At 33.4% G+C, this 27,140-nt stretch overlaps 1 protein-coding gene across 1 annotated transcript in view; it reads right to left on the bottom strand.

The window, feature by feature from the left end:
* LOC127154296 (ephrin type-B receptor 1) overlaps window positions 1-27,140 on the bottom strand; it is a 287,743-nt gene that overhangs the window by 146,469 nt on the left and 114,134 nt on the right. The window contains exon 3 of the mRNA XM_051095736.1: window positions 18,453-19,134. Coding sequence (XP_050951693.1) covers window positions 18,453-19,134 — 682 coding nt within the window. The remainder of the gene's footprint in view (window positions 1-18,452; window positions 19,135-27,140) is intronic.

The following is a 27,140-nucleotide window of genomic DNA, read 5'->3' as shown; positions in this document are numbered from 1 at the left end:
TTATAAAAATACAAATTACCAAGCTAATATCTCATATTTCTAAGAATAACTATATTAATGTTGCAACAAATCATCTGTATTAAATAGACCAACAATTAAAAATAGAAAATTTTTAAAACAAAAATATATAATTAAATAAACTACCAATCTAATATCTCACATTCCTATCAATATAATATCTCAGAATTTTGTTGTTGCAACAAAACATCACTATTAAACAGACCAACAATTAAAAATAAAACGATAGAGAGCCTGAGAAATGCATTCAAATACAGTAAACAAGTAAAGCTATCAAATTATCTGTTGTTTTAATCAACTGACTTCATGTACATGCATAATTCAGATGCATTTAAAATAGAATCAGCCTGTATTAGTTTTAATCCCTGCATTAATGCCAGAAGAGGCTGACAGCAGAAAAACTCATCTCATTTGTAAACTGACCTATCAGAATGAATATTTAAATGAACCAACATCATTTGCATCCCTGAAGTGAGACTAATGATATGCGTCACCTTCCAAACATCATCAGAAGTGACTTTCCAAACCTGCTTTCCAACCCGTTTGTAGATTAACTTTCATATTTAGCCAAAAAATGAAATCATTGGAGGATCTCAAAGTAAACAAAACACTGAACAATAATATAAATTTGTGGAAGTGGAAGTAGGAATGCCGCTGATTTGTTCAATCAGTTAACTATAATAAGTGTGAAAGATTATACTGTGTTAATAATTATCCAAACTATTTTTAGATATCACGGAGAGATTATCTGTGCACAAGATCTTAATTATCAGAAAAAACAATTATGCTTGGCAGAAGCAATATAAAGGGTTAGTTCGCACAAAAATGAAATCATCCTCATGTTGTTTCAAACTTGTATTAGCTTTTGAGCTTAACCCACAGAAACACAAAGGAGACGAATGGGGATTGTAAACATGAAGCTGCAAAAGGAACATAAAAGTAGCTAAGGATGTAAGAAATAGACTGAAATATAAACGTTTGGCACTAAAAAATATATGTCCAACTCTGCATCTTGCTTTAACGGATCTACTATTGTGAAACTTGCCTAAGATGGATCCATCTGTCCATTTCAACATGTTTCTCTTCAGTAACTCAGCAGTCAGCAGCTCGTGAACTTTTCCGCTGTCCACCACTCCCATGAATGTTAAATACAAGTTATTTGAATATTTGTAATATTAATGGCTGCGTGCTGCGAGCTCAGCGATGCTGAAGCAGAGACTTGTGGAAAAACAGAATCCAGCTGTTCACATCCTCCATGAAGAGAAGAGGGATGGCGTGACTGATGGAGAAGAAGAGAGAATTAGAGACTCGCCCCCTCCATCCCATTCAATGTCAGAGGTGGTAAAAGGGTCAACTAGGCCTGTCCAAATGCTGCCGGCACACAATACACAATGAATGAGGCCATCCAGCCTCTGTGTGTGTGTGTGTTGGTGCTATACAGGCATGCGGTTTGCATAGAAATGGGCCGTCACACAAAGGCTTCAAGCGTGGCAATACGTTTTCAGCACGGTTAACCAATTACAAAAGAATAAAAATGTAGTGCGACATTCAGTCCTGCGAGAGCAAAGTGAAATAAATCACACACTCTGCTTCTACAGCGCAGGAATGGGTTCATTGAACTACAAAAAATACAGACTAAATGACTCACTAAATGAAAATATGCAGCCTAGAATATGTAGCCAGTAATGCGTATTTATAAAACGAATGGTTTTGCCTACAAATTCAGATGGAATGAGCTGCAATGTCCAAAAAAAAGGCAATATACACAAATGTGTGGAAAAATATAAACATCATTGAAATGAGATATACATTTAGTTGACACGCAAGTTTATGTACACACACATACATACTGTAAATATACCGTGTGTGTGTGAGAGAGACACGTGTGTGTGTGTGTGTGTGTGTGTTAAAAATAATTATTCATTATAATTAATTAATAAATAATATAAAAAGACAACTGTTTTCAACACTGGTAGTAATAAAAAAATACAAGTAGTACAAAAACAAAACAAAACAAAATAATGATAATAATCTGAAAAAAAAAATGCAAACAGGAGTAATGGCTACAGAAATTCAGCTTTGCCATCACAGGAATAAATTACATTTTAAAATATATGTAAATAAAAATATATATTTTAAATTGTAATAACAATTGTAATATTTTAAATAGTCAAATAAAATATATATTAAAAAATTAAAAATATTTTATATTTTAAAAATACAATCTTATATTTATATATATATATCTTCCACAATTTTGCTTCTCGAGTAAAAGAAGTTTGTTTTGAAAATGTTTTTTTAAAACATAAAACAGCAAAAATACTGAGTTAATATATGTATATATATATATATATATATATATATATATATATAGTAACAATTGTAACAACTTAATATTTAAAAATATGTCAAAGATGTTTTGAAATTGTTTTAAAAAACTGCAAAAATACTGAGTTAAAAAATAAATAAAATATGTATTAACACACACACACACACACATACATACATAAATATATATATATATATTTTAAACAATTGTTGTTTAAAAAAATATAACAATTTAATATTTTATGTAGCGATGTTTAGAAATTTATGCCTAAAAAACAGCTAAAATAATGAATAAAAATAAATTAAATTAAAATATATATATATATATATATATATATATATATATATATATATATATATATATATATATATATATATATATATATATATATATATATATATATATATATATATATATATAGTTTCATATTTTACCATTTAATATTTCAGTGTGGTAAGAAAAAGAAAAGTTCTTAAATATACAATCTTAATATCTTCCACAACTTTGCTTCTCAGGTAAAAGGAAAAAAATGTGTTTCGAAATTTATGATTTGGAAATGTTTAAAAAAACAGCAAAAATACTGAATACTGAAAAAAATACTATATAGTAGCAATTGCAACAATTTAAATATTGTAACAATTTTATATTTTACATAGTGTGGTAAGACAAAAAAAAAAAAAAAAACATTCAGCCTTAATATCACACAATTTTGCTTTTCAAGTAAAAGAAAAATATGTCTATCTATCTATATTGTAACTATATATAGTAATTTTTAATATGTTAAATAGTCACTGTGGCAAGAAAAAGATAAACACAATCTTATGTGAAAAGAAAAAATGTCAAAATTTGCCAAAATACTGAGTAATAAATGACTATTACCCTTAACTGTGGTGAAATTACGAATTAAATCTCTTGTGGCCTATTGCTTTATAGTGTTTTATGTTTAGCCATAAATTTTTTATTTGAGCGAAATGGATTTGCCATTGCTAAAGCACTGGATTTATCACGGGCACTTTGATTGCTGCACTTTTGGCTGTTTAGATTGTGTTTCCATGGGCCTCCGAGGTCTCGAGTGAATCAAAAACCCAGAAGTGATTTGTGAAGATGTTTTTCTGCTCTTTTTGCTTTACATTATGCCAAACTAAACCCCTGCTATGGCTAAAAATCACAAAAACGCACAGACTTTCATGCCTTATTTCTTCAGTTCTGACCTGTTTCACATCTTTCTTAGAAAGTCCCGTCTCATTTGCACTGCTGTGTACACACAAACCTCAGGACAAGCGAACACACACATATATCTGAGTCTAAAAGACGGAGCGCTAGGTAATACGAGCTTCTAAAGCACAGCATTAAATATGCACTAGACAGCTCAGAGAATGGAGAGCACTACTCCTGAATAAATAACCAAACAAACAACAGACTATCAGCCAATCTACAAATCAGCGCTGTCAGAGAGAGTGGAGATAATAATATACACACACACACACCGCAGGCGTGTGTATTTATGGGTCCCAACTGTCCTCTCCTCTTTCTTTCACGTACACACACACACACACACTCCACACTGAGAGAGAGCTCAGTTTATCACTCTTACAATCACACGGACCAGACCGGGACGGTTTCTGTGCTAGTTCCTCACCATAATATAACTGTCTACATAGTCAGCTGCCTTCTAAGAAGGAATAATAACAAAAATACAACCTCATGAACTCAAGTGACTGATTTGACATCAGTAGCTATTGTTTAACAAAGAATAAATTCAATTCAGCTTATTTTGTAAAGCAATTTTTACAATACAAATCACTCCAAATCAGCTTAAAGTGATAGTTCACCAAAAATGAAAATTCTGTCATTAATTACTTACCCTCATGTCGTTTCAAACCCGTAAGACCTTTGTTCATCTTCGGAACACAAATTAAGATATTTTTAATCAAATCCAAAAGCTTTCTGCATAAACGGCAACACAATTAACACATTTAAGACCCAGAAAGGTAGTAAAGGTAGCAATAAAATAGTCCATGTGACATCAGTGGTTCAACCCTAATTTTATGAACCTACGAGAATAGTTTTTATGTGCAAACAAAACAAAACCATTTCTTCTTTTCCGTGTCAATCTTTGACATGCGTCCAATTTTATTCTCCGTACACACTTTCATGGAATTCAATGCAATGCATTTTGGGATGGACTAATCTACTAAATACATGCAATACCAAAGTTTGTGGTCGGTAAGATTTGTCTCTTATGCTCACGAAGGCTGCATTTATTTGATAAAAATGCCGTAAAAAACAACAACAAAATTGTGAAAAAATATTATAATTGAAAATAACTGTTTTTTATTTGAATATATTTTAAAATGGAATTTATTTCTGTGATGCAAAGCTGAATTTTCAGCATCATTACTCCAGTATTTAGTGTCACATGATCCTTCATATGCTGATTTGATGCTTCTTCTTATTAAAATTGCTTATTATGTTGAACACAGTAATGCGCCTCAATATTTTTCTAAAAACAAGGACATTTTCCAAGATTTTTAATGAATAAAAGTTAAAAAGAACAGCTTTTAGTTGTCTTTACTGCCACTTTTAATCAGTTTAAGGTGCTTTTGCTGAATAAGAAAAAAAAAAAAAAAAACCTTACTGACCTTCAACATTTGAATGGCAGTACACTCTTAAAAATAAAGATGCTTTAAAAGGTTCTTCATAGTGATGACATAGAAGAACCATTTTTGGTTCCACAAAGAACCATTCAGTCAAAGGTTCTTTAAAGAACCATATGAGGTTCTTCAGATGTTAAAGGTTCTTTATGGGTTAGACGGATATGGCATTGTGAAGAACCTTTATTTTTTAAGATTGTATATGTGATGCTGAACCACAAAACCAGTCATAAGTGGCACGGGCATATTTGTAGCAATAGTCAACAATACACTGTATGGATATGGTGTTTCTTCTATGCCAAAAATCATTAGGATATTAAGTAAAGATCATGTTCCATGAAGACATTTTGTGAATTTCCTACCATAAATATATATTAATATGCATTGCTAAGAACTTCATTTGGACAACTTTATAGGCGACTTTCTCAATATTTAGTTTTTTTGCTCCCTCAGATTTCAGATTTTCAAGTAGTTGTATTTCAGCCAAACACGGTCCTGTCCCCACATCAATGGAAAGCTTATTTATTCAGCTTTCAGAAGATTAAGCATATATTCACAAGTCTTACAAATGAGATGTCTTACAATAACTTTTTACAATAATTTTGCTGTGTACTGTTTGGAAAATAGAAGTGAGGATTGAAAATGCTGTCTAGGTCAGCTCACTAGTGTTTGTAAAAAGCTTCTCCTGCACTCTGCTTTAACCTAGTCAAACAGCGGATAAGAAAGGTGACCCAGAGATGATTAGATGGCTTTTTCTGTCTCCAAACACACACACACACAAAATGTGTCCTTTTTTTTTTAGCCAGTGCTTTCTGCAGGTCAGTCAGCATTAAAATGACAGCTGTTTGTAGCGCCTGAAGGCAGCATGGGTAAACTAAACGAGCAAATCCGAGGTGTGTGAAAAACATCATCTAAAAGTGACAGGAAATTTGCACTGTTTCTTTTTCTCTCATTGGACTGTCCCTCTGCTCTAACCATTGACCTTAAAATAACCCATATTAAACACCACAAAAATACTCAGTGGATTGATTTATGCTTCTTGTTGAATATGCATATGTTTATCAACAAACATATCAACATAGAGATTGGATACTGTATTTTTTACTTCCATTTCTGAGAATACTTCACCCAAACATGTCATTGTTTACTCATTCTGACATATTTCTGACATATCCCGAGATTTCTGACTTGAAAATTGTGTTCGCTGTTGATCTCAAGGGGAACACTTCCTGTCTCATGGAAGACATTTGAGACTATAAAGGCATGAGGATGAGTAAATGATAAACATTGTGGTGTGAACTACTACTATCTTCCAGATCTTATTGTATTTAAATGTACATAGAAAGATTCTGGAGATTTTACCCCACAATCAGCACATTCAAAACTGTGAAGACTCACACTTGGTTTGTTGTAATCCGTTAAAAAGACATGAAAATAGTATTTCACACTTGTTCATTCATTAACAACATGAGTGATTATCTGTGGTGAAACAAAATGTCAAAATCAGGGGAATAAAGCCTCTTATCTGGGTCAGAACCAAAGCGTGCAGCAGTGAACTAGCAGTCGATCAATCATTGGCCTGTGTGCTGAGCAGTTTGATTGATTGGGAAACAGATTTTCCCCTGCATGTTTCTGGCTCTGGGCCTCGTACGGGGCCTCTGGTGCTGGTGTAGGCTTTCCAAACCATTACCCTGACCCGATCAATGACTGACCCACGCTTACTGCTGACCTGACGGGCCACTGAAGCAGAAGAACCCAGAAGAACATGCGGTTTGCTCCAGATAACTGAAGTAAATATGAATGCATCACGCAGAGCTCAGAGGAGAACGCAGACTCATTCAAACCTCAGACAAGGATCCGTCAGAGCTATAAAGCATGCTAACTTAACTGACAATAACACTATGGATCAGAGGATAGAATGACAAACAGAACAATAAAAAGAACGATGATAGATAGATAGATAGATAGATAGATAGATAGATAAATAGAACAAATGAGAACGAACAAACAAATGAACAACAGAATAAACAAATGAATGAACGAACAAACAACAGATACTAAACAAACAAATTATAGATTGATAGATAGATAATAGAACTAATGTCAGAATGACTAAAAAACACAAATAAAAACAATGATAGACAGAAGGATATAATGATAAAACAGAACAAACAATAGAACGATCAAATTAACGATAGAACGAACAAACAAATTAACGAATGAACAAACAAACAAATAAATGATAGAATGAACAAATGAAAGAACAAACAATAGAAAGATAAACAACAGAACAAATGATAGACTGAATACCAAAAACAACAATAAAAAGAACGATGGATGGAATAATAAAAAACAGAACAAACAATAGAATGATAGATAGATAGACAAAAAAACAGACAAAAATACTAGAACAAATGATAGACAGATAGAATGATAAAAAGAACAATAAAAAGATAAAATATAAAGATAAAGAGAAAAAAAAAAAAAGAAAAAAAAATACAACAAATGAACAATGACGGATGGAATGATAAAACGACAGAACAAACAATAGAACGAACGAATGATAGATAGGTAGATAGATAGATAGATAGATAGATAGATAGATAGACAGACAGATAGATAGATAGATAGACAAAAATACCAGAACAAAAGATAGACAGATAGAAGAGCAAAAAGAACAATAAAAAAGAAGAATAGATAAAAAGATACAACAAATGAACAACGAAGGATGGAATGATAAAATGACAGAACAAACAATAGAACAAACGACAGATAGAACGATAGATAGATAGATAGATAGAACGATAGATAGATAGATAGATAGATAGATAGATAGATAGATAGATAATAGAACAAATGACAAAAACAACAAAAATAATGACAGATAGGATAGAATGATAAAACAACAGAACAAACAAATAAATGAACGAACAAACGATAGATAGATAGATAGATAGATAGAACAAACGAGAACGAATGAATAAATCTATCTATCTATAGATCTATAGATAGATAGATAGATGGATAGATAGACAGAACGGTAGATAGAGAGAATGATAAATAGAACAGTAGAAGGCATAACAAGTCCAGTCTGACAGAAATGAGGATTACATCTGTCCTCACCAAGCTGCACAATTTCAAAACAAACCTCCAGTCTTCAATCTGAGCAACAGAACGAGTGATGCTGACTTATCAAAGACTAATAAACTGTGTGTTTATGGAAGTGGGTGTTCAGAATCTCATGAACCCATGATTTCACAGCAGCTCAAAGCTCAAAGGTTCCACTTGAAAGTGTCTGTTAAAAGGCATCCAGTGTTCTTCCAGAACACACGGTCAGAGTTGATCCTCCCTCAACATGAAGCCAAAAAGCTTTCTCTCTATCAGAGCAAAGCTAGCGAAGTGCTCTTCTTCTGTTTTTAAAGCTTTGTGTACATGGTGTAAACACCAAGATCACAGAGATGGAGCCGTGACACTTCTGAGCGGCAACGCCGAGGGGAGGGTTTGTTTGCGCTCTTCAAATGTGTAATTAACCAGCATTAAAACACACTCACTTTTCACTCCGCCGTGTCCTCAATGACTTTTGAGAGAGCAGAGGGAAAACGAGAGACAGAGACAAACAGAGGGAGCAGAGAGACAGAAAGAGAGAGCGACAGGGAGAAAGAGAGAGACGGATAAACAGAGGTCACACAGCCACTGCAAAGTTCTCAAAGTGACTACAGCATACATCTACAGAAGTAAATCTCCAGAGTTAAGGTTCTGTAAATAAAATAAAATAATAAAATAAAATAAAATAAAATAAAACAATAAAATGGCATATATCTAAATAAGTACATCCCAAAAGTTACTGTTCTGTGAATAATAAAATAAAATAAAATAAAATAAAATCTAAAGAAGTAAATCCCCAAAGTTACTGTTCTGTGAATAAAATAAAATAAAATAAAATAAAATGGCACATATATAAAGGAGTAAATCCCCAAAGTTACTGTTCTGTGAATAAAATAAAATAAAATAAAATAAAATAAAATAAAATAAAATAAAATAAAATAAAATAAAATAAAATAAAATAAAATAAAATAAAATAAAAATAAATAAAAAATAAATAAATAAAATGGCATTTATCTAAAGGAGTAAATGCCCAGAGTTAAGGCTGTATGAATAAAATAAATAGATAAATAAATAAATACAATTGTACATATCTAAATGGGTAAAACTTCAGAGTACTGAGAACAGAGTACTGTTCTGTCAATAAATACATTCAAAATAAAATAAAAATAATAAAATAAAATAAAATAAAATAAACCAGCATATATCGAAAGGAGTAAATCCCCAAAGTTACTGTTCTGTAAATAAATAAAAAATAAAATAAAATAACATAAAATAAATAAAGTAATTTAAAATAAAATAAAATAAATAATAAAATAAAATAACAGGCTTAGTGTTGCCATTGTTAAGTTTAACCCCAAAGTAATTTTTGTTAATTGAAATAAAGATGACCCAAAAAAAAAAAAAAAAAAAAAATCCTGAACTGCCTAAAAGTATGTAATATTAAAAAAGGGCTAAACATGACTAAAGCAAAATTGCTAGAACCTAAACCAAAAGGTAAATAAATAATAAATAAAAATTACATTATAAAGATAAAAGCCAGTTCAAAATTATTAAATACTGTAATCATATATTAATAATAATAACTTTAACATTACCAGATTTCCAGGGGGAAAAAAGTACAGAATGGGTGTGTGACTAGTTACCAGTTACACAACCCAATTCGGACATACTACACTGATTTCTGTTTATATATTAAAATTAGTTATGGAATGGAATGTTGCCACTCCCTTAAAAAACTGAATTTGTGGGTACAGAGCAGCATAAAGCCAGTACAAGAGATTGCAATCGTAGAAACACACACACACACACACAGTCTGGACGTCTTATTCGGCCCTGTTCTGGAGAAAGAAAGAGAGAGAAGCAAGAGTCTAAATTACTACTGTCAGCCACAGAGTTCTCCACACTCCTGTCCAAATGCTGCTTTATAAAGGCAGACCCTCTCAAACACACACACAAACACACACCTCAGCACTATTCACAAGGGTTTGGCTTTATAAACAGCGTCTGGTGTACAATTATTAACAAAGGACATCTGCGATTTCATGTACTGGCTGGTAATGAAGGTAGAGCAGACAGCAAAAAATAAATCTAGCTTTAGTTACCAACTTCAACAAAGGTCAAAATAATATTACACCGCAATTACAGACATGACGGATTACATTTCTCAGAGGACGCTTGAGTTATCAGAAAACAAAACAGAAGGTGATTTGTCCTATGATAAACACACAATCGGTGAAACACCAAAGTACTTCTTCAAATTCAGAAGAAGCAAAAAGCCATTGTTGTCCAGATATGCTCTGTTTGCTTCTGAAATTTGGCAGTCGGCATCAGAAAACCATCATGTACACAAATCTGCATCCTCAACACACGGGCCCCATCTGCTAGCGCTTGTTCTGGGTCATTTCGAGGGATATTTGAGAGGGGAAGAGGCTTCTTCTCTCCCTGAAAAGCACGGCGGATCATCTCCGTGGAACAGAGATTGGACCGCGCCGTCTGAAAGATGTAAACAAACTTCAGCTTGATGAGTGGGATCTTCCAGATGTCCCAAACCTGAGCTGTTTGTTGTACCTAATGGTATCAGTGCGTGAGTGTGGGTATGGGTGTTTCTGTACTCGATGACTAGCATGTGTGTGCTTGTTTATGGGTGTTTTAATAGAGCTCTGCTGTGTTTGCCTATGCCTGATTGTGTGTTGTGTATAGAGCCGCAGGAGTGTGTTTATGTAGTGCTGAAAGTGCTTTTCAATGGCTTTTTGTCTGTGTATATATAGAGTGCATGCATGCATGCTTTGTGTGTTTATTTGTCTGTGTCGATCTGTTTTAATGTGTATAAAACGTTGTAGATTTAAGTCTGCAGCTACGAAGTTGTGAATTTAATTTACACAAAGAATTATGGAATTAATCAAAATATCACATCATAATATATAATAGTAAATGCAGACATATTACCGCTTAAAAATTATTATTATTATTTTTTTTAAACAAATGAATATTTTTATCCAACAAGAATAAATTAAATTGTCAAAAGTGACATTAAATACTTTCTTAGGCAGCAAATCAGCATATTAGTATGATTTTTAAAGGGTCATATGACACTGTAAACTGGAGTAATGCTGCTGAAAATTCAGCTTAGCCATCAGGAAATAAATTACATTTAAAATTACATTTAATTAGAATACAGTTATTTAAAATTATATAATTTCGTATTACTCTTTTTACTTGGTGCACATGAAATATAAACTTAATGTTTCTTTCAAAAATCTTAAAAAAAAAAAAAACTTCTGACCTCAAATTTTGAAAAATAGTGTATATAAATTAGTGTAAATTATTATTTATATAAATAAAATTTAAAAATACAATTTCAAATAAAATAAAATAATAAATAAAATAAAGTAAAATAATAAAATAAAATAAAATAAAATAATAAAATAACAATTTACACTGCATTACATGCCACCTCCAGGGAAAACTGTACAATTAGTTACAGAAATGTGATACATTATTTTCGGTTTAGAGCATACAGAAAAGGCGATAATGTCTGTTAGCTATTTTCATATTACTGTTTTATTGTGGTGCTATATAGACCTAATGTTTCTCTCAAAAATCTTTAGAAAATATTACTGACCCCAAATTTTGTAAAATAGTGTATATAAATTAATTTGTATAAATCAAATAATATAAACAATTTAAATGTACATACCACATGTTGAAAACATCAAAATGATCACTTCCAAAGAAAACTGTGCAATTAATTACAGAAATGTAATAACTTATTTTTAGTTTAGAGCATACAGACAAAATGTTAATGTCTGCTAGCAATGTTCATATTAATGTTTTTACTTGTTGCATATAAAAGGCTTCATAGACCTAATGTTTCTTTAGAAAATATTACTGACCCCACATTTTGAATAAAGGTGTATATAAGTTAATGTCTGTAAATTATTATTTATATAAATAAAAATTAAAAATACAAAAAAATACAATTTAAAATAAATAAAATAAAATAAAATAAAATAAAATAAAATAAAAAGGTGACATGTACATCCCACATTTTTAAAAACATCAACATTGTCACTTCCTGGGAAAACTGTGCAATTAATAGCGGAAATGTAATAAACTATTTTGAGTGTAGAGTGTACAGACAAAATGTAGCGAACAGAGTATTTGAATGCACCATGAATCTATGAATTTATACAGTAAATGTGTTTCTATCAAAGCGTATGCATGCCTTCTTGCAAATAAAACAATAATCCCCAAAGCAATAATATAGCACATTCTGGAAATTTTATTCATGGTGTTTACCACTAGTTTTTATTCATCTCAAAGCCTAAAAATGTGCATAAAAACACATGGATAAAAAAGCAGCTGAAGTCTACTGTATGTAAGTTTTCATATTTGTCAATTCCAATTATAGTGTGAATACAGAATGAGTGTGAATTATTCTATTTGTATTTTTGTGTGTATACAGAGTGAGTGTTTGTAAAGAGCTCTGTCCATGTGTTTGTATATAAAGCTATACGTGATTGTGTGTGTGTTTGTATAGAGCTGTCCGCTCTCTCCAGGTGTGTGACATTTTAGACAGCTCTTGCGGTGAGTGTATCTCTGTTCAATTCCGAAGCCTGTGAGGGGTCGTCCGGCCTCTCACCCCTCTGTCAGAGCGCTCGAGACGCACGCCGGCAGAATACAGAGCCAAATCTGCACCCCAGAACAGTCACGGCTCGACCCGGCCCGGCCTGAACCATTTTTACTGCGGAATCCGAGCAGAGCTGAGCGCTGTAGCTAATGGGGGAGGTTATTTTATTAATATGCTGATTTTACTCCGGATGACAGCCATCATCTCTCACCCCGAGGGTGAGATCTAATCCGACTCTCACACAGATATGTGGACATACTGTATACACACAGCGATTATTCAGACTCCCTCTGAGCAGGGGCAAAATAACAAACCCAGCTGTGCGTTAGACAGATAGAGTGAACGAGGGAAAGTGGGTGACAGAGAGAAAAAGTGGAGTGGAACACTGGCTGTGTTCTAAATAGCAAGCTAGCATACTGTGCATACTATTTTGGCAGTAACTATGATGTGAAGTATGCAAATTGTGTAAATGCATGGAAAACCTGGATGGGCAATTTTTTTATTTATTGCCAAAACGTGCAATACACAGCACAGCACAGTGCATACATTATCACTTCCCAGAATGCAATGTGCTCAATTTCACTGTTAAAAAGTCACTTTCTTATTCATTATTTATTTGGGTTATTTCCCAGTAAAAATATATAAATGTTCTTATATCATTATTAATTTACCTGAGATCCAAAAGCACATACAGCAAGTGCTGTTTTCTGAGAAATTAAATTGTTTTAATTTAATTTATGTTTAAAACAAGAAAAAAAAGGTGGGGTTTATGCTTATAACAAGAAAAATATGACAAATATGGGGTAATAAATATAAACTTAGTTCAAACATTTTTCTTATCGCACTGGCAGGTTATTTAGTTAGTTATTTATTTTTAACATAAACAGTTTTAACCATAAATCACAATTAAGTTTGATACATTTCCCATACAATAAAACAACTCAAGTAAAAATGTGTTGATTCAAGAATTTTTAGATATTTGTACTGGAACAAATACACAAAAATAAGTGTTTGCTGTATAACAAATGATATTATTAATAGTAATATTAAAAGTACTTTTTGACATATTTTTTACATTTATTATTTCATCAGACTGCCAAAAATGTTATTTCTGAGACATTAAGTGAGATTTGTGTTTAAAACTAGAATATATATATATATATATATATTGATGGTTCATTTGTTGCACAGCAAACATTCATTTTCTCACAAAATTAAGTGGGGTTTATGCTTATAATAATAATAAATTATAAATAAATTATAAAAAAATATAAAAAATTATAAATAATAAATATGGGGTAATAAATATAAACTTAATTCAAGCATTTTTCTTACTCCACTGGCAGTGTTTTTTGTTTTTTGTTCTTTTAAACATAAACAGTTTTAACCATAAACCACACTCAATTATAATAAATGTCCCATAAAAAAAAAAAGTAGTAATATTAAAAGTGCTTTTTAAAAAAAAAAACAAAAAAAACAAAACATAAACAGTTTTATTCATAAACCACAATAATTATAATAAATTTTACATGAAATAAAACAACTAAAATAAAACAAAGAAACTGTTTGCTGTATAACAAATTATATTATTATTATTATTATTATTAATATTAAAGGTGTTTTTGCAACATATTTTTTTAATTTTAATTTAATTTATTATTTCATCAAAACTGCCAAAAATGTTTTTTTTTCTGAGAAATTAAGTGAGATTTATGTTTGCAACAAGATAAAAAAAAAATATATATATATATATATTGATATATTACTTATGGTTCATTTGTTGCACAGCAAACATTCATTTTCTTACTAAATTAAGTGCGGTTTATGTTTACAATAAGAAAAATATGATGAATGTGGGGTGATAAATACTGTAGAAACTTAATTCAAACATTTTTCTTACCCAACTGGCAGTTTTTTTTTTTTTTTTTTTAACATAAACAGTTTTAATCAGATACCACACTTAATTATGATTAATTTCCTATAAAATAAAACAACTCAAGTAAAAATGTGTTGATTCAAGATTTTTTTAGATATTAGTACAAAGGTAAAGGTACAAGAAAATAAGTGAATATTTCATCAAAAGAAAAAAAAATATTGACATTACTTATGGTTCATTTGTTGCACAGCAAACATTCATTTTCTTTCAAAATTAAGTGGGGTTTATGCTTAGACAAATATAACAAGGCAAATATGATAAATATGGGGTTGTATTTATCATATTTGGCAGTGGCAGTTTTTTGGTTGTGTTTATGCTTGTTTTTGCTTATTTTAAAGATAAATCTCATTAATTTTAATATTTTTTATAAAATAAAACAACTCCAGTAAACATATGTTGATTTAAGAGTACAAGTGAAAAAAAAGTACAAGGAAAAAAGTGTTTGCTGTATAACAAATGATAATATTAATACTGATAGTGATATTAATGGTGCTTTTTAACATATTTTTTTATTTATTATTTATTCAGACTGTCAAATGTGTTATTTCTAACACGACTAACATTTTTCCTTTAATAAATTGGTTGAAAGTTGAATTTTAACGGAACTGAAAGGTAAATTAAATTCATTTGCATGTTTCCCTGCCTTCATAAAGGCATTTTTACAAATCAATCAATTAATATTTCTTCAAAATATTCATTTTTACTACTAATAATCAGCTGGACACCACTCACTAAATTGCACAAGGTCCTAATGAGGTTATTTGACATGCATAATGAGTTGCATAATACATAATGTCACAACTAGCATACTATTGTGTGCTTTATATCAAGAAATCAGTAGGCAGCATACAGTGTATACAGTGCAGTATGCAGTAAATAGTATGCAACAATCTCTTCCAAGACACAAAGCTGCTCAGACTTCCTTTGAGACGCATTTATAATAGCTCAGACACCTTCATTAACCCAAAAGACCAATTACTCTAATCAACCTCTAATCACCCTCTCCAGGTCCGAAACGACCAATGAAAAGCAGAGGGGGGTGGTGAGGTTTGGAACCAGACGGCCATCAACAAAAACAGACTAATGAACATTAAAGGAATACTTATTACCCCAGGTTGCCTGCGCTGGTAAAATCAACTCCGGGGAATTTATGGAAACTTTATACGAACGTGATGTGTGTGTGCATGTGTGTGTATGTTCAGACTGCAATATATTAGCCCATCAAAAGCCTTTATGGGAACTCGCAGATCAAAGCGGCAGTAATTAGTGGTGACTTGCTGTGTGCGAAATCGTTAATCCGCTAACACACTGGCTTTTAAAAACCGCGGCCACATCTAGCTGACAGACTTTACACCAGACGCTAACACCCGGCAAAAAACCTCAACCATCTTTAATCTTCAAAGTTTATGACAACTTTATCACCTCTTCCAGATCACAGAGCATTCCAGAAGACATCTGACACCGTGTCTTCAACCGGCACAACACGACACGCCATCAGCGACGCATTTTCATCATTTTTCTGTCACTTACACCACTTACAGTATGTTTCCATATGTTCCAATGTATCCATATACAGGTATATTTTTGTTTGTAACTTAATTTGTTTATTTAATACATTTAGTTAAACAGTTCATTTTAGCTGAAACGAAAGGTCAGTTAATTTGCATGTTTCCTTGCATATGCTTGTCAAGACTCATATGTAATATCACTGTAAGGAAAATACTTTATCAATCCAAGCATAATTCACGTTCAATATGAAAAAAGCAGTATCAATGGTGATTAGTAAGATTTTTCTTGATTATTATGTAATCAGATTGCAAACTGAAGACATTAAGGCAAAAAAAGGCAAAATATTGCTATTTCTAACAATCAACTGAATAAAAAGTTAAACAAGTTCATTTTCATGTCTCGTAAGTTTTATGTTAACACGCAGGAGGCTAGGTATTTGTAACATCAACAAAAATCACAGCCAACCCAAGCATAAATAAAATTTAATATGAAGGAAATTAAATAAATAATGCAGATTATTATAATAATTATTATAAGTAGACTGATAACCAATATTTTGAACCAATATATATGTCTGGTGTAAATTAAATTAAATTAAATTAAATTTAAATAAATTAAATTAAATTTAATTTAATTTAAATAACTTAAATTAAATTAAATTAAATGTTGGATGAAAATTATTTCATCAGCAAATCGGTTTTGAAAATGACTGATACTGATAAAATAAAAAATAAAATAAAATACTAAAATAAACTAAAATAAAATAAAAGTTGGGTGAAAATTATTTTATCAGCAAATCGGTTTTGAAAATGGGCATAAAAATGATTAATATTGCAATATCTGCACCGATAATCGTTTGTTTCCTAGGGACATTCATTTTTTATGTAACTGTATTAATAAAATATTTTATCTTTATATAAAATTTTTACATATATAACCATAATAATTATGCAAAAATAAAATAAAATAAAATAAAATAAAATAAAATAAAATAAAATAAAATAAAATAAAATAAAATAAAATAAAATAAAATAAATGTTGGGTGAATTTTTTTTTTTTTAATCGGCACATCATTTTGAAAATGACCGATACCAATAACCATAAAGATGCCTCTATAAATATTTTAATGATATACATAAATTATACAAATATAACCATAAATATTAAGCATAAAATAAAATAATAAAATAAAACAAAACAAAACAAAAACAAAAATAAAATAAACAAAAACTTGCCTGCTCCTCATGTTGCATTTGGTTTGTACACTGTTTAAAATTAATTTTCAGTTTACAAAGGCCATCTTTTGAGGGATTTGAAATCTAAAACAGGTCTTAACCTGGACTCCATGGACATCATGACCACCTCTCAGTTGATAAGAAGACCTTGCCTGAGGATGCCAATGAACTCAACAAGGTTGCCACCTGTGCATGTGTGTATTTATGGCACCTGTGGTCCTCAAAGTTGGCCCTCCCATGCTAAGTGTTGTATCTGTTTATTGATCGAGACAGATGGCTGTCAATCAATCTTATCGTCTCTCAACACGTTTGGTCCTGAGGGAGCCAATAGTGCATTGGCCTTGAGTGAAGGCCAAATCGGCCAATTGCAGACCTTGAGAGAACAATACAATGAGAGAACAGAGAGCGACCAAATACAGACAAAAAAAAAGAAACTTGTGTGTTTATGTGTCTGATTTGCCTACCAGAACAGTACAATCTAAACTAATACAGTATATTTATAATAGTGATTGACCAACACACCATTTTAATCAACAAATTCGTAAATGGTCCCATTTGACTTTAGCTACATCCTTGCCTCACTCAACCCAACATCAACGTTCATCAACCCCACATTCTGCTGTCTTTTGATCTCAGACACGTGTGCACATTGCCATATTAATCCAGAGTAATTCAACTCCAACTCAAAATCTGCTGCATGGAAATCTTCTCAAATAATTACAAATCTGTGCATCTCACATCTCAGTTCACAGGAAGTTCATTCGTCAAAGCACTTCCAGAACCTTCTTGATCTAAAGCTCAGGAAAAAAGACCAGCTTAGTCAGTGGGTCACCAGCAAATGTTGGAATGTTGGAAGCCGTTTCTCACACTTGTCTACTAGCTTAACCAGCAAGAAGTCTTTAATCAATCTTCAATTAAGAAACATATTGCTGGTAAATGGATATGGAACGGTCCATGAACCAACTCCAAATCAGAATAAACCTCAACTAAAATGGAAATTCATACATTTTCAAGAGCTGAAAACACAATGTCTTACCTCGACAGACGTTCCCGTTATCCGGTTCGAATCCGGCTTTGCAGGTGCAGCTCCCAATTGGAACCATCCAATCCCCGTCACCATTACAGTACAACTTAATCGGTACGTCCACTTCCTCTGAATTCGGGATGCACATCCCGCGAGCGATCACCAGCGAGGTGCTCTCCGCCCCGGTCATGGTTTCCGGAAATATCGCAAAGTTCTGCACCACGCTTGGGCATTTCTTATAAAACACACGCACGGACAGCAGTGACATGCATGCGCCATAGTCCTGAAACGCCAAATAAAAGCCGTTTTTTGACAACGGCCCAAAGCTCCGCACCTCCGTGTTCACTTTCATTAACCTACCACCAAAATCCACCTGCGAGAAGCTCTCATCCGCTGCAATGGTGTCTACCTTCAAATACGGAGCCTCCATCCAGAACGCCGTACCCTTGGTGGCGATGACGGAGTCTGTTTCGTAGTAGTAAAGGTTAAAGGTCTCCTTACAGGATCCAGGCACCCGCGGGATGCTGCTGCAGTCTCGGACGGTGAAACGCATCTCCACGTAGATGCGCTGAGCGCCGCGTCGAGCGATGAAGGTGGTGAGCAGCCAATTGTTCTGGTTGGACTCAAAGACGTTGCACACCTGGTACGTTCGGATGGTGTTGAGGTTCTCGTCATAGCCGCTTACTTCCTCCCACTGTAAAAGAAAAACAATAGAAGGTTTAGCACAACAGAAAGAACATGGGCAGATGACTATAGTTTTTGTTTCAGGGAATGAATCTTTTGAGGGAACAATTCAATTATTTATTAAAGGATGAGTACTTTTCAGAATAAAAATTTCCTGATTATTTACTCCCACCCATGTCATCCGAGATGTTCCTGTCTTTCTTTCTTCAGTCGTAATTAAGTAATTAAGGTTTTTGAGGAAAACATTCCAGGATTTTTCTCCATATAGTGGACTTCAATGGGAGCTAATGGGTTGAAGGTCCAAATTACGATTACCAGTTTCAATGCAGCTTCAAAGTGCTTTACACGATCCCAGCCAAGGAATAAGGGTCTTATGTAGCAAAACAACCAGTCATTTTCTAAAAAAAAAAAATGCTTGTTTTCCACTAGCTCTGTGATGTCATTTTCTCCTCCAACTTCCAAATCGTCCGACATCGTTGTTTTACCTTTTTTTGTAAAGGGCGTTTGACTTTCTTTGCACAATTACTTTGTAAATACTGGGTTGGTACTTCTGCCTGCATGACCTTACCAACGTGACTACGTAATGCGAGAGGTCGGGCTAGTGCAAGACATACATTTGTGGTATAAAAGTATATCATTTATTTATTTATTTATTTTTTTAAGACAAATGACTGATCATTTTGCTAGATAAGACCCTTATTCCTCTTTTGAGATCATGTCTTATGAATCTGCATTGAAACAGTAATTTGGACCTTCAACCCGTTGGCTCTCATTAAAGTCCACTATATGAAGAAAATTCCTGGAATGTTTTCCTTAAAAACCTTAATTTCAACTGAATGAAGGAAGACATGAACATCTTGGAATACATGAGGGTCTCCACTTACGGGTGTAATGATTTAACCTAAAGGTAGGGCCACTGAACAAATCAGTTAACGATAGGGTTGGGTACCGTTCACCGGTACTTGAAATTCACAGCCGGTACCAAACGGTACCTTTTTTTGGTACTTTACTCTCTGTGTAATAACAAAACATTTATTTAATGGAAAAAAATAAGCCCAGAACAGGTTAGTTTGTTTGAGTTTTACCTCGTCTCTTTTTACTCCCTTTCCTTCCTTTCCTTCTTTTTTAAATAGCTTGTAAAAGCGCAGCGCACATTTTACTTTCACTTTCAAATTAGCGGCAATTTTGGTGTCAAGCAATTGTTCGTTTGGGTTTTCTGCTTTTCCTCGCTTTCCTTCGCTTTTAAATGGCTTGCAAAAGTGCCGTGCACATTTTACTTTCACTTTCAAATTAGCGGTAATTTGGTGTCAAGCAATTGTTAGTTTGGGTTTTCCGCTTTTCCTCGCTTTCCTTCGCTTTTAAATAGCTTGTAAAAGTGCTGTGCACATTTTACTTTCAAATTAGCAGCAATTTGCCGTGGATTCAATTCAAGCTACAACAAAATACAACGTACAACTCATAGAACTTTTACTAACAAAACGAATAAAAATAGTACACCATGTTATATGCCTAATATAAAATAAAAAATTACTTAGTCTACACAAAGTTTAAATAGCCTAGGTATGCAAAACTGAAAATCAGCAAACACTCTGGAACCAAATAAATAAAACACATACATTTATCAGCAAAATGAATAAGAAAGCTTGGAGGTACAGCATACATATTGATGTAAAATTAAAAAAAGAAATGAAAAGAAAATACACAAAGTTTAAATAAAGTAAACACAGCAAACACTGTGGAACCAAATAAATAAGAATCAAATGTTTAAAAAACAAAAAGTTAAACTGTAAAAAACAACAGTCTTTTCAAAATCCAAAATATTGCCAAACAGGTGCTTTTGCATTTAGTTTCTTCTTCCATCGTCTTGTCTTTCTCACCTCACTCTTCTTATCAGTCAACTCGACTCTCTCTTGTACATATAGGATTCATATTTAAAACATCTTTTTGCGTTTTAATATTCACCTTAATATTTCATTACTATTTATTTATTAATACAAAAATTGACGAATTTCGTGGCATTCCGAGTTATAGAGTAAATCCATTTTTATGAATGAACTCCGCATTCTTGTCCCTAGAAACTTGACCACAGTTTAGAACATTTCGGTTTTCCCCTGTGTGTTTGAACGAGTTGCAGGGGGGTGACGTCACATCACAGGGTCAGGGTCTCTCTCTCTCTCTGTAACATACGCGACCAGATGCGCTCTCAGGTACCGAAATTTGGTACTGATTGATTTAATGTGAATCGGTACTCGGTAGTACCGACGCAATTCGGTCGGTACCCTTAAAAGTACACAGTTCAGTACCCAACCCTAGTTAACGAATCTGAATGATTCTTTTAGGTGAACTGAATCACATAATTCTTGTCAAATGGTAAATACATTATACACAGTAAAGTGCATTTTAACACCCAGAGAACTTTCCCTTCTGAGGTCAATGGTGTGAAAAACTCTTATTTCAACCTAAAATTGCAAAAGGCGCTTGTTGAAGTGGAATAAAGATGAGAAATATCACTGCTGGTCCATTTGATGCTATCGATGTGGAACCATGGCCTGAACTCAGACAGGTTTCTGCCTTTCATAAAATATTGATACAAATTGAGTTCCCAGAAACCTCTCTAACCCCATATTCCCCACCCAAAAAACCATCTAAAAGCTTTTAAACACTACATCACTTTCAAACTTTTTTTTTTTCCGTCTCTGAGATGATGAAACCTTTATGGCCTCTCTTTCTGAGTTTCAGATCGCAAAATCTGTCTCCCTAATCACCTGAGGTGGGCGAGGAAGCTGCTGCCATCTGCTTCGGTCCAGGCCAAGTGCGGCCAGCCACTTACTATTACAATATTACCATATTATAAAATGTGATGCGTAACAAATTTGAGATTATGCGCTATCGAATTACAATTAGAAGTAAGTGGAGCAGTATATGGCTGCCCTTCTGCAACCCTGGTAAAACAGCACCACTGGCAGATTGTGAAACATGGCACAAGAAGAGATAAAGAGAGAGACAGAGCGCAGCTATTGAGCTCAGACAGCTGCTGAAGACAGTTCTGCTGATGGTTGTGGACAGTATAGCCTAAAAAATTAAAAGTTACAAAAAGGGCCTGACAGCTTGATACAATAGAACAGAGATTTTCACACATTTTAATGCAAAGAACCACCCAAATATGAGGACGTCCTCAGAGAGCCTCCCCTCCTAAAATGTAAACATATCAGCATGTTTTCACATATAAAGACGCATTTACACTGTGTAAGAAAAAGCATGACATTCCAAAAGACAAAATGCTAAATTAGATAAATGTATGTTTTTATTTTATTTTATTTTATTTTATTATTTTATTTAGTTTTTGCATCATCCCAGTACTTGAGATCAATTATTGAAATATTGTCTGGAAAATACTGTTTTTGTGTGATTTACACAATAAATGTCATTGCAGAGAAGTTTTACAGTTAAACTTTGACAGCCTTATAAATATATTTTAATAACATCATTTTAAAAATCTTAAATGAAGAAGGTTCTAGGTGATTTTTGCAAAACATTTAATGCAAAATTGTATTATTTATTAATTAATTAATTATTATTTTTTATTATTATTTATTTATTTATTTTTTGAATTGTCCCAGTATTTAAGATAAACTATTGAAATATTGTATGGAAAAAATTTTGTGTGATTTATACAATAAAATGTCATTGCAGAGAAGTTTTACAGTTAAACCTTGACAGCCTTATAAATACATATTAATAGCATCATTTTAAAAATCTCAAATGAAAAGGGTTCTAGGATATTTTTGTAAAATCGAACGCAAAATTTTAGATAAAAAATACAAATTACAAAAATTTTTTTAAATACATCAATTATTTAAAATGCTATTTTTAAAATGTGTTTATTTGATTTTATATGATTTTATTTTTATTTATTTATTTTATCAGTGCTTAAGATGAAATGAATTGTCTGGAAGATGCTGATTTTGTGTGATTTATACAATAAATGTAATTGCAGAGAAGTTTGCAAAAAATATATGCAAAATTTAAAAAAAAAAAAACACAAATTACCAAAATATTTTAAAAATATATAAATTATTGAAAATGCTTTTTAAATGGTCCTATTTAAAATGTTAGTTTGTCCAATAATGAAAAATGTGTCATTTACTTGCATCTTTACATAGAATATTTTAATCAAAGTTTGACTTTCAATCATTTATAACATATTTTGGTCTTTTCCTCTCACAAAGCCATCATGCGGCTTCAGAAAACTTGAATTGCATAATTTTGAATACTTTCAGGATCCTTTTTGGCTCTTTTTGGTGCATGATGGCCCCAGGTCATTGTATGTAAAAGAGCAGCGTCAACATTCAACCCAACATCTCTGTTTGGGTCCTACAGGAAAAAGAAAACCATATAGGGCTGAATCCACATGAAGGTGAGTAAATGATTTCAAATTTTCATTTTAACCATAGTTGTCCAAACACATTTAATCTATGCACTTAAAAGCCTAATGCTTTGCTACTGATCTCATCTAAGTCCCTCAGTCCCAGCGGTAGACAGCTGTGAGGTAAAAGTAGGGTCATGTTGCCCGTACGTGATCGCTTGCTACTTGAACCGCTCAGTTCACTCCTAAAGCTGCATAACAGGCACGCCGCCACACGGCCCTGTGGGTAATCTGTGCCTTTTAACAGAGTAGGCTGACCGAATGAACCATCCTACGATATCCCAGAATTCCCCTGAGGTGGCACAGCCGTGGGAGAGGGAAACAAATACAAGGTTTGCGAGTGGACTCTTGAGGGCTGTAAACTTACGGTATCGGTAAGGGGAGTATGTGTGTGTGTGTACCTGTGTGGGCGCTGTTTGTTTTGTCTAAGTGTGTGTGGCCTCTAGAGGGTTGCGCACTCACGGACCCTCACCAAATAACAGTCTGATCCAAGTAAACCTTGAAATCGTAAGATGGGCTATCAGGACGTGTGTATACCTTTGCCGTTTGTGTGCGCTATGAAAGCAGAAACAGAGAAAAGGGGGGTTCGAGTAAATCTAATCTGAACAGTGATGGATCAGCGTCCATGTGGCAGCTTGAAAGCCAGAAGGAAAATAAAAAATCGATGGGTGAAGTGTTGGCAAAAACAGTATAATCTTTACTTCCAGAGTAAAAAAATAAATGTATGTGAGACAGAGCAAAACACATTTTGAAAATAAATCACCCAAAAATGAAAAATCTGTCACCGATTACTCACCACAATTACACAAGTTGTTCCAAACCTGTATGAATTTCTTTTTTGAAAAATGTTGGTAACCAAACAGTTGCCGGTAGCCACTGACTTCCTTGTTTTTTTTTTAAATGATGTTTTCCAATGGCTACCAGCCACTGTTTGGTTACCAACATTCTTTAAAATATTTTAAAGAACCCTATTGGAATTGCTCAGATTCTTCTTCTTCTCCAAAATGAATCACATTTTTCAAGGGCCTAAACATCCCGATAGCACACGTACATCTTGGAGACGTCTATTTGACGTCTGCATTTACATCTGCAAGACGTAGTTTGCTCATCTGCAATACGTCTATTGGACATTTTTAATAGACGTCTATTAGATGTGTTTAAGATGTTTTTGATTTAGAATGTATGTAAAACTGACATCTTATAGACGTCCGCCAGATGCTTTCCAGATCAAGAGATCTTTAACAGATATCTTGCAGACGTACGTGTGCTATCTGGGGCTTGAAAACTCATGAAACTTTGCACACACACCAAAAGTGGTGAAAATGTGAAAGCTGATATGGGTTTTCAGAAGTGGGTGTGGCAAAATGGCTCAATAGCGCCACCTATAAAATTTCAATGAAGTGCGTCTCGAGCTATGTTTCACATGCATTTACGAAATTTGGTAGACACATGTAACACACCAATACCTACAAAAAGTCCTGCGGTACAAAGTCCGAAACCCAACAGGAAGTCTGTTTTTTTTTTTTTCATTTTCTCTGCAAGTTTGTTGTATTTAAACAAACTCCTCCTAGAGATTGACACTGATCTAGATCAAATTTGGTCAGTGTATTTGGTCCTCAAAAATATCATTCCTTATGCTCCAAAAGCGTTAAAAAAGCTTATTTTTCAGCCAAGATCAGCCAGTGCGCATGCGTGGTACTAAGCGCACGTTTCAGAACACCGCAACCGGGACTTCTAACGGCAGCTGCTGGGAGGTGCTGACTTTACTAGTCAATGATTGGCTCTTTCTAAGAAGGCGGGGCTTCGTGGCCATAATGAGCGTTGCATCTTTCTCCATTCAAAACTATACGAGTGACAAGTCTTGTCCTGTCCTGAACACACGCTTATGTCCAAATTTTTATTTATAGCCATGGCGCCACCTGCTGGCAACAGGAAGTGGCATGTTTTACACTGTAATGAACTCCTCATAGAGATTTAATGACATCAACATTATATTTGGTCAGTCTAATCTAAAGGCCTTTGTAGGTTTCGAAATGTTAAATTTCGAAGATCTCGAGTTTTCATTATATGGTGTGTCTAAGGCACCCTGACAAAGTTTGATGTTTCCCATACAATGTCCGATCTGCCCCAAACTTCACATGTTCGATAAGAGTCCTGGCCTGAAGACATCTAAAGGCCAATATTCAGTTATAATCATAGCGTCACCTGCCGGCAATAGGACATGACTTGTTTTACACTAACTTAAACATGCAATGTCCAGTCTGCACCAAACTTCACGTTTGGTAAGAGTCCTAGCCTGAAGACATCTAAAGGCCAAAATTCAGTTATAATCATAGTGCCACCTGTTGGCAACAAGATACATCATGCTTTGCACTAACTCAAACATATCATGTTCAGTCCTCACCAAACTTCATATTGATCATAAAAGTGCTGGGATGAGCATAGCACCATAGCATATGTCATAGCACCACCACCTGGTAGCAGGAAGTTTAGCACATGTAAATGACTTTGACATATTCCTTCTATATTTAGCACTTTAAATGCATGTTGCCCACCGTTCACTGTTTTCCGAAAGCCAACAGGTAGTGGTGAGCCCGGGTGCAAGGACCCTTTCATTTGGTTTGTGTTCAGAAGGAGAAATAAATTCTAAAGGTTTGAAACAACATAGGGTGAGAAAATTATGGCAAAATTGTCATTTTTGGGTGAACTATTCCTTTAAGGGCAAGGTTCACCCAAAAAAATTAAAATTATTTACTCTTTTTATTCCAAATCTACCTTACTTTCTTCCAAGAAAGACAAAGTGTTCATACTTTTCTGTCAAAAAAAAAAAAGATATGGACTGGAATGCCATAAAAGCATCATGAAGAGTCTCATTCTTCTCCTATGCTTAAATTTTAAAACTTGCGGTCTGTTCCTCACACAAAGCTATCGTTTGCCTTCAGAAGACTTGGAATATAGTGCACAAGTCACACTTTCATGATGCTTGAATGCTCCAGTTTCCATTCATTTTAACTGCATGGAAAAGAGCGGCCAGTTGCATTATTCAAAATTTATACTTTTGGAAGAAAGAAAGAAAGTCACAAGGGTTTGGAACAACATAAGAGTGAGTAAATGATGACAGAAATCAAATTTTTGGGTGAGCTATTCCTTTAATGTTACATTGAAAAGTATTCAGCAGGCTTGTGTTTAATTTAATAAAACAGGGAATGCAAAGAACAAATAATAAAAAAGCAATCATAAAAAGCCATCTGTAGCCGACTCGTTCATTCAAGCAAATCCACTTCACTAGAATTAATTCCGCACTTCTAAAATAATGCCTCTCACACGATTTATTTGTGTTAAATGTAAGATTAATGCGAGCAGACGCCCACGGGATGAAGGGAACTTTCTACGCAACATCACGATTCAATAAATAATTTTGAGAAAATAAGATAAAAAGCACAAACGCTGTCCATAACGGTGGTAAATCAAAACGTAGCGCTCCAGAACAGTGCAATTTCCAATGCATGACACATCTGTCATGATTTTTCACAGCAATTTCATATCTCCACGTTTAATTATACATACTGTCATTTTACCTCTTTTGATTG

Source organism: Labeo rohita, chromosome 2 (assembly GCF_022985175.1).
Source record: "Labeo rohita strain BAU-BD-2019 chromosome 2, IGBB_LRoh.1.0, whole genome shotgun sequence".
NCBI classification, from domain to species: domain Eukaryota; kingdom Metazoa; phylum Chordata; class Actinopteri; order Cypriniformes; family Cyprinidae; genus Labeo; species Labeo rohita.
Note: the sequence above shows the minus strand (reverse complement) of the source record. Positions and strands in the feature narration are given on the sequence as shown.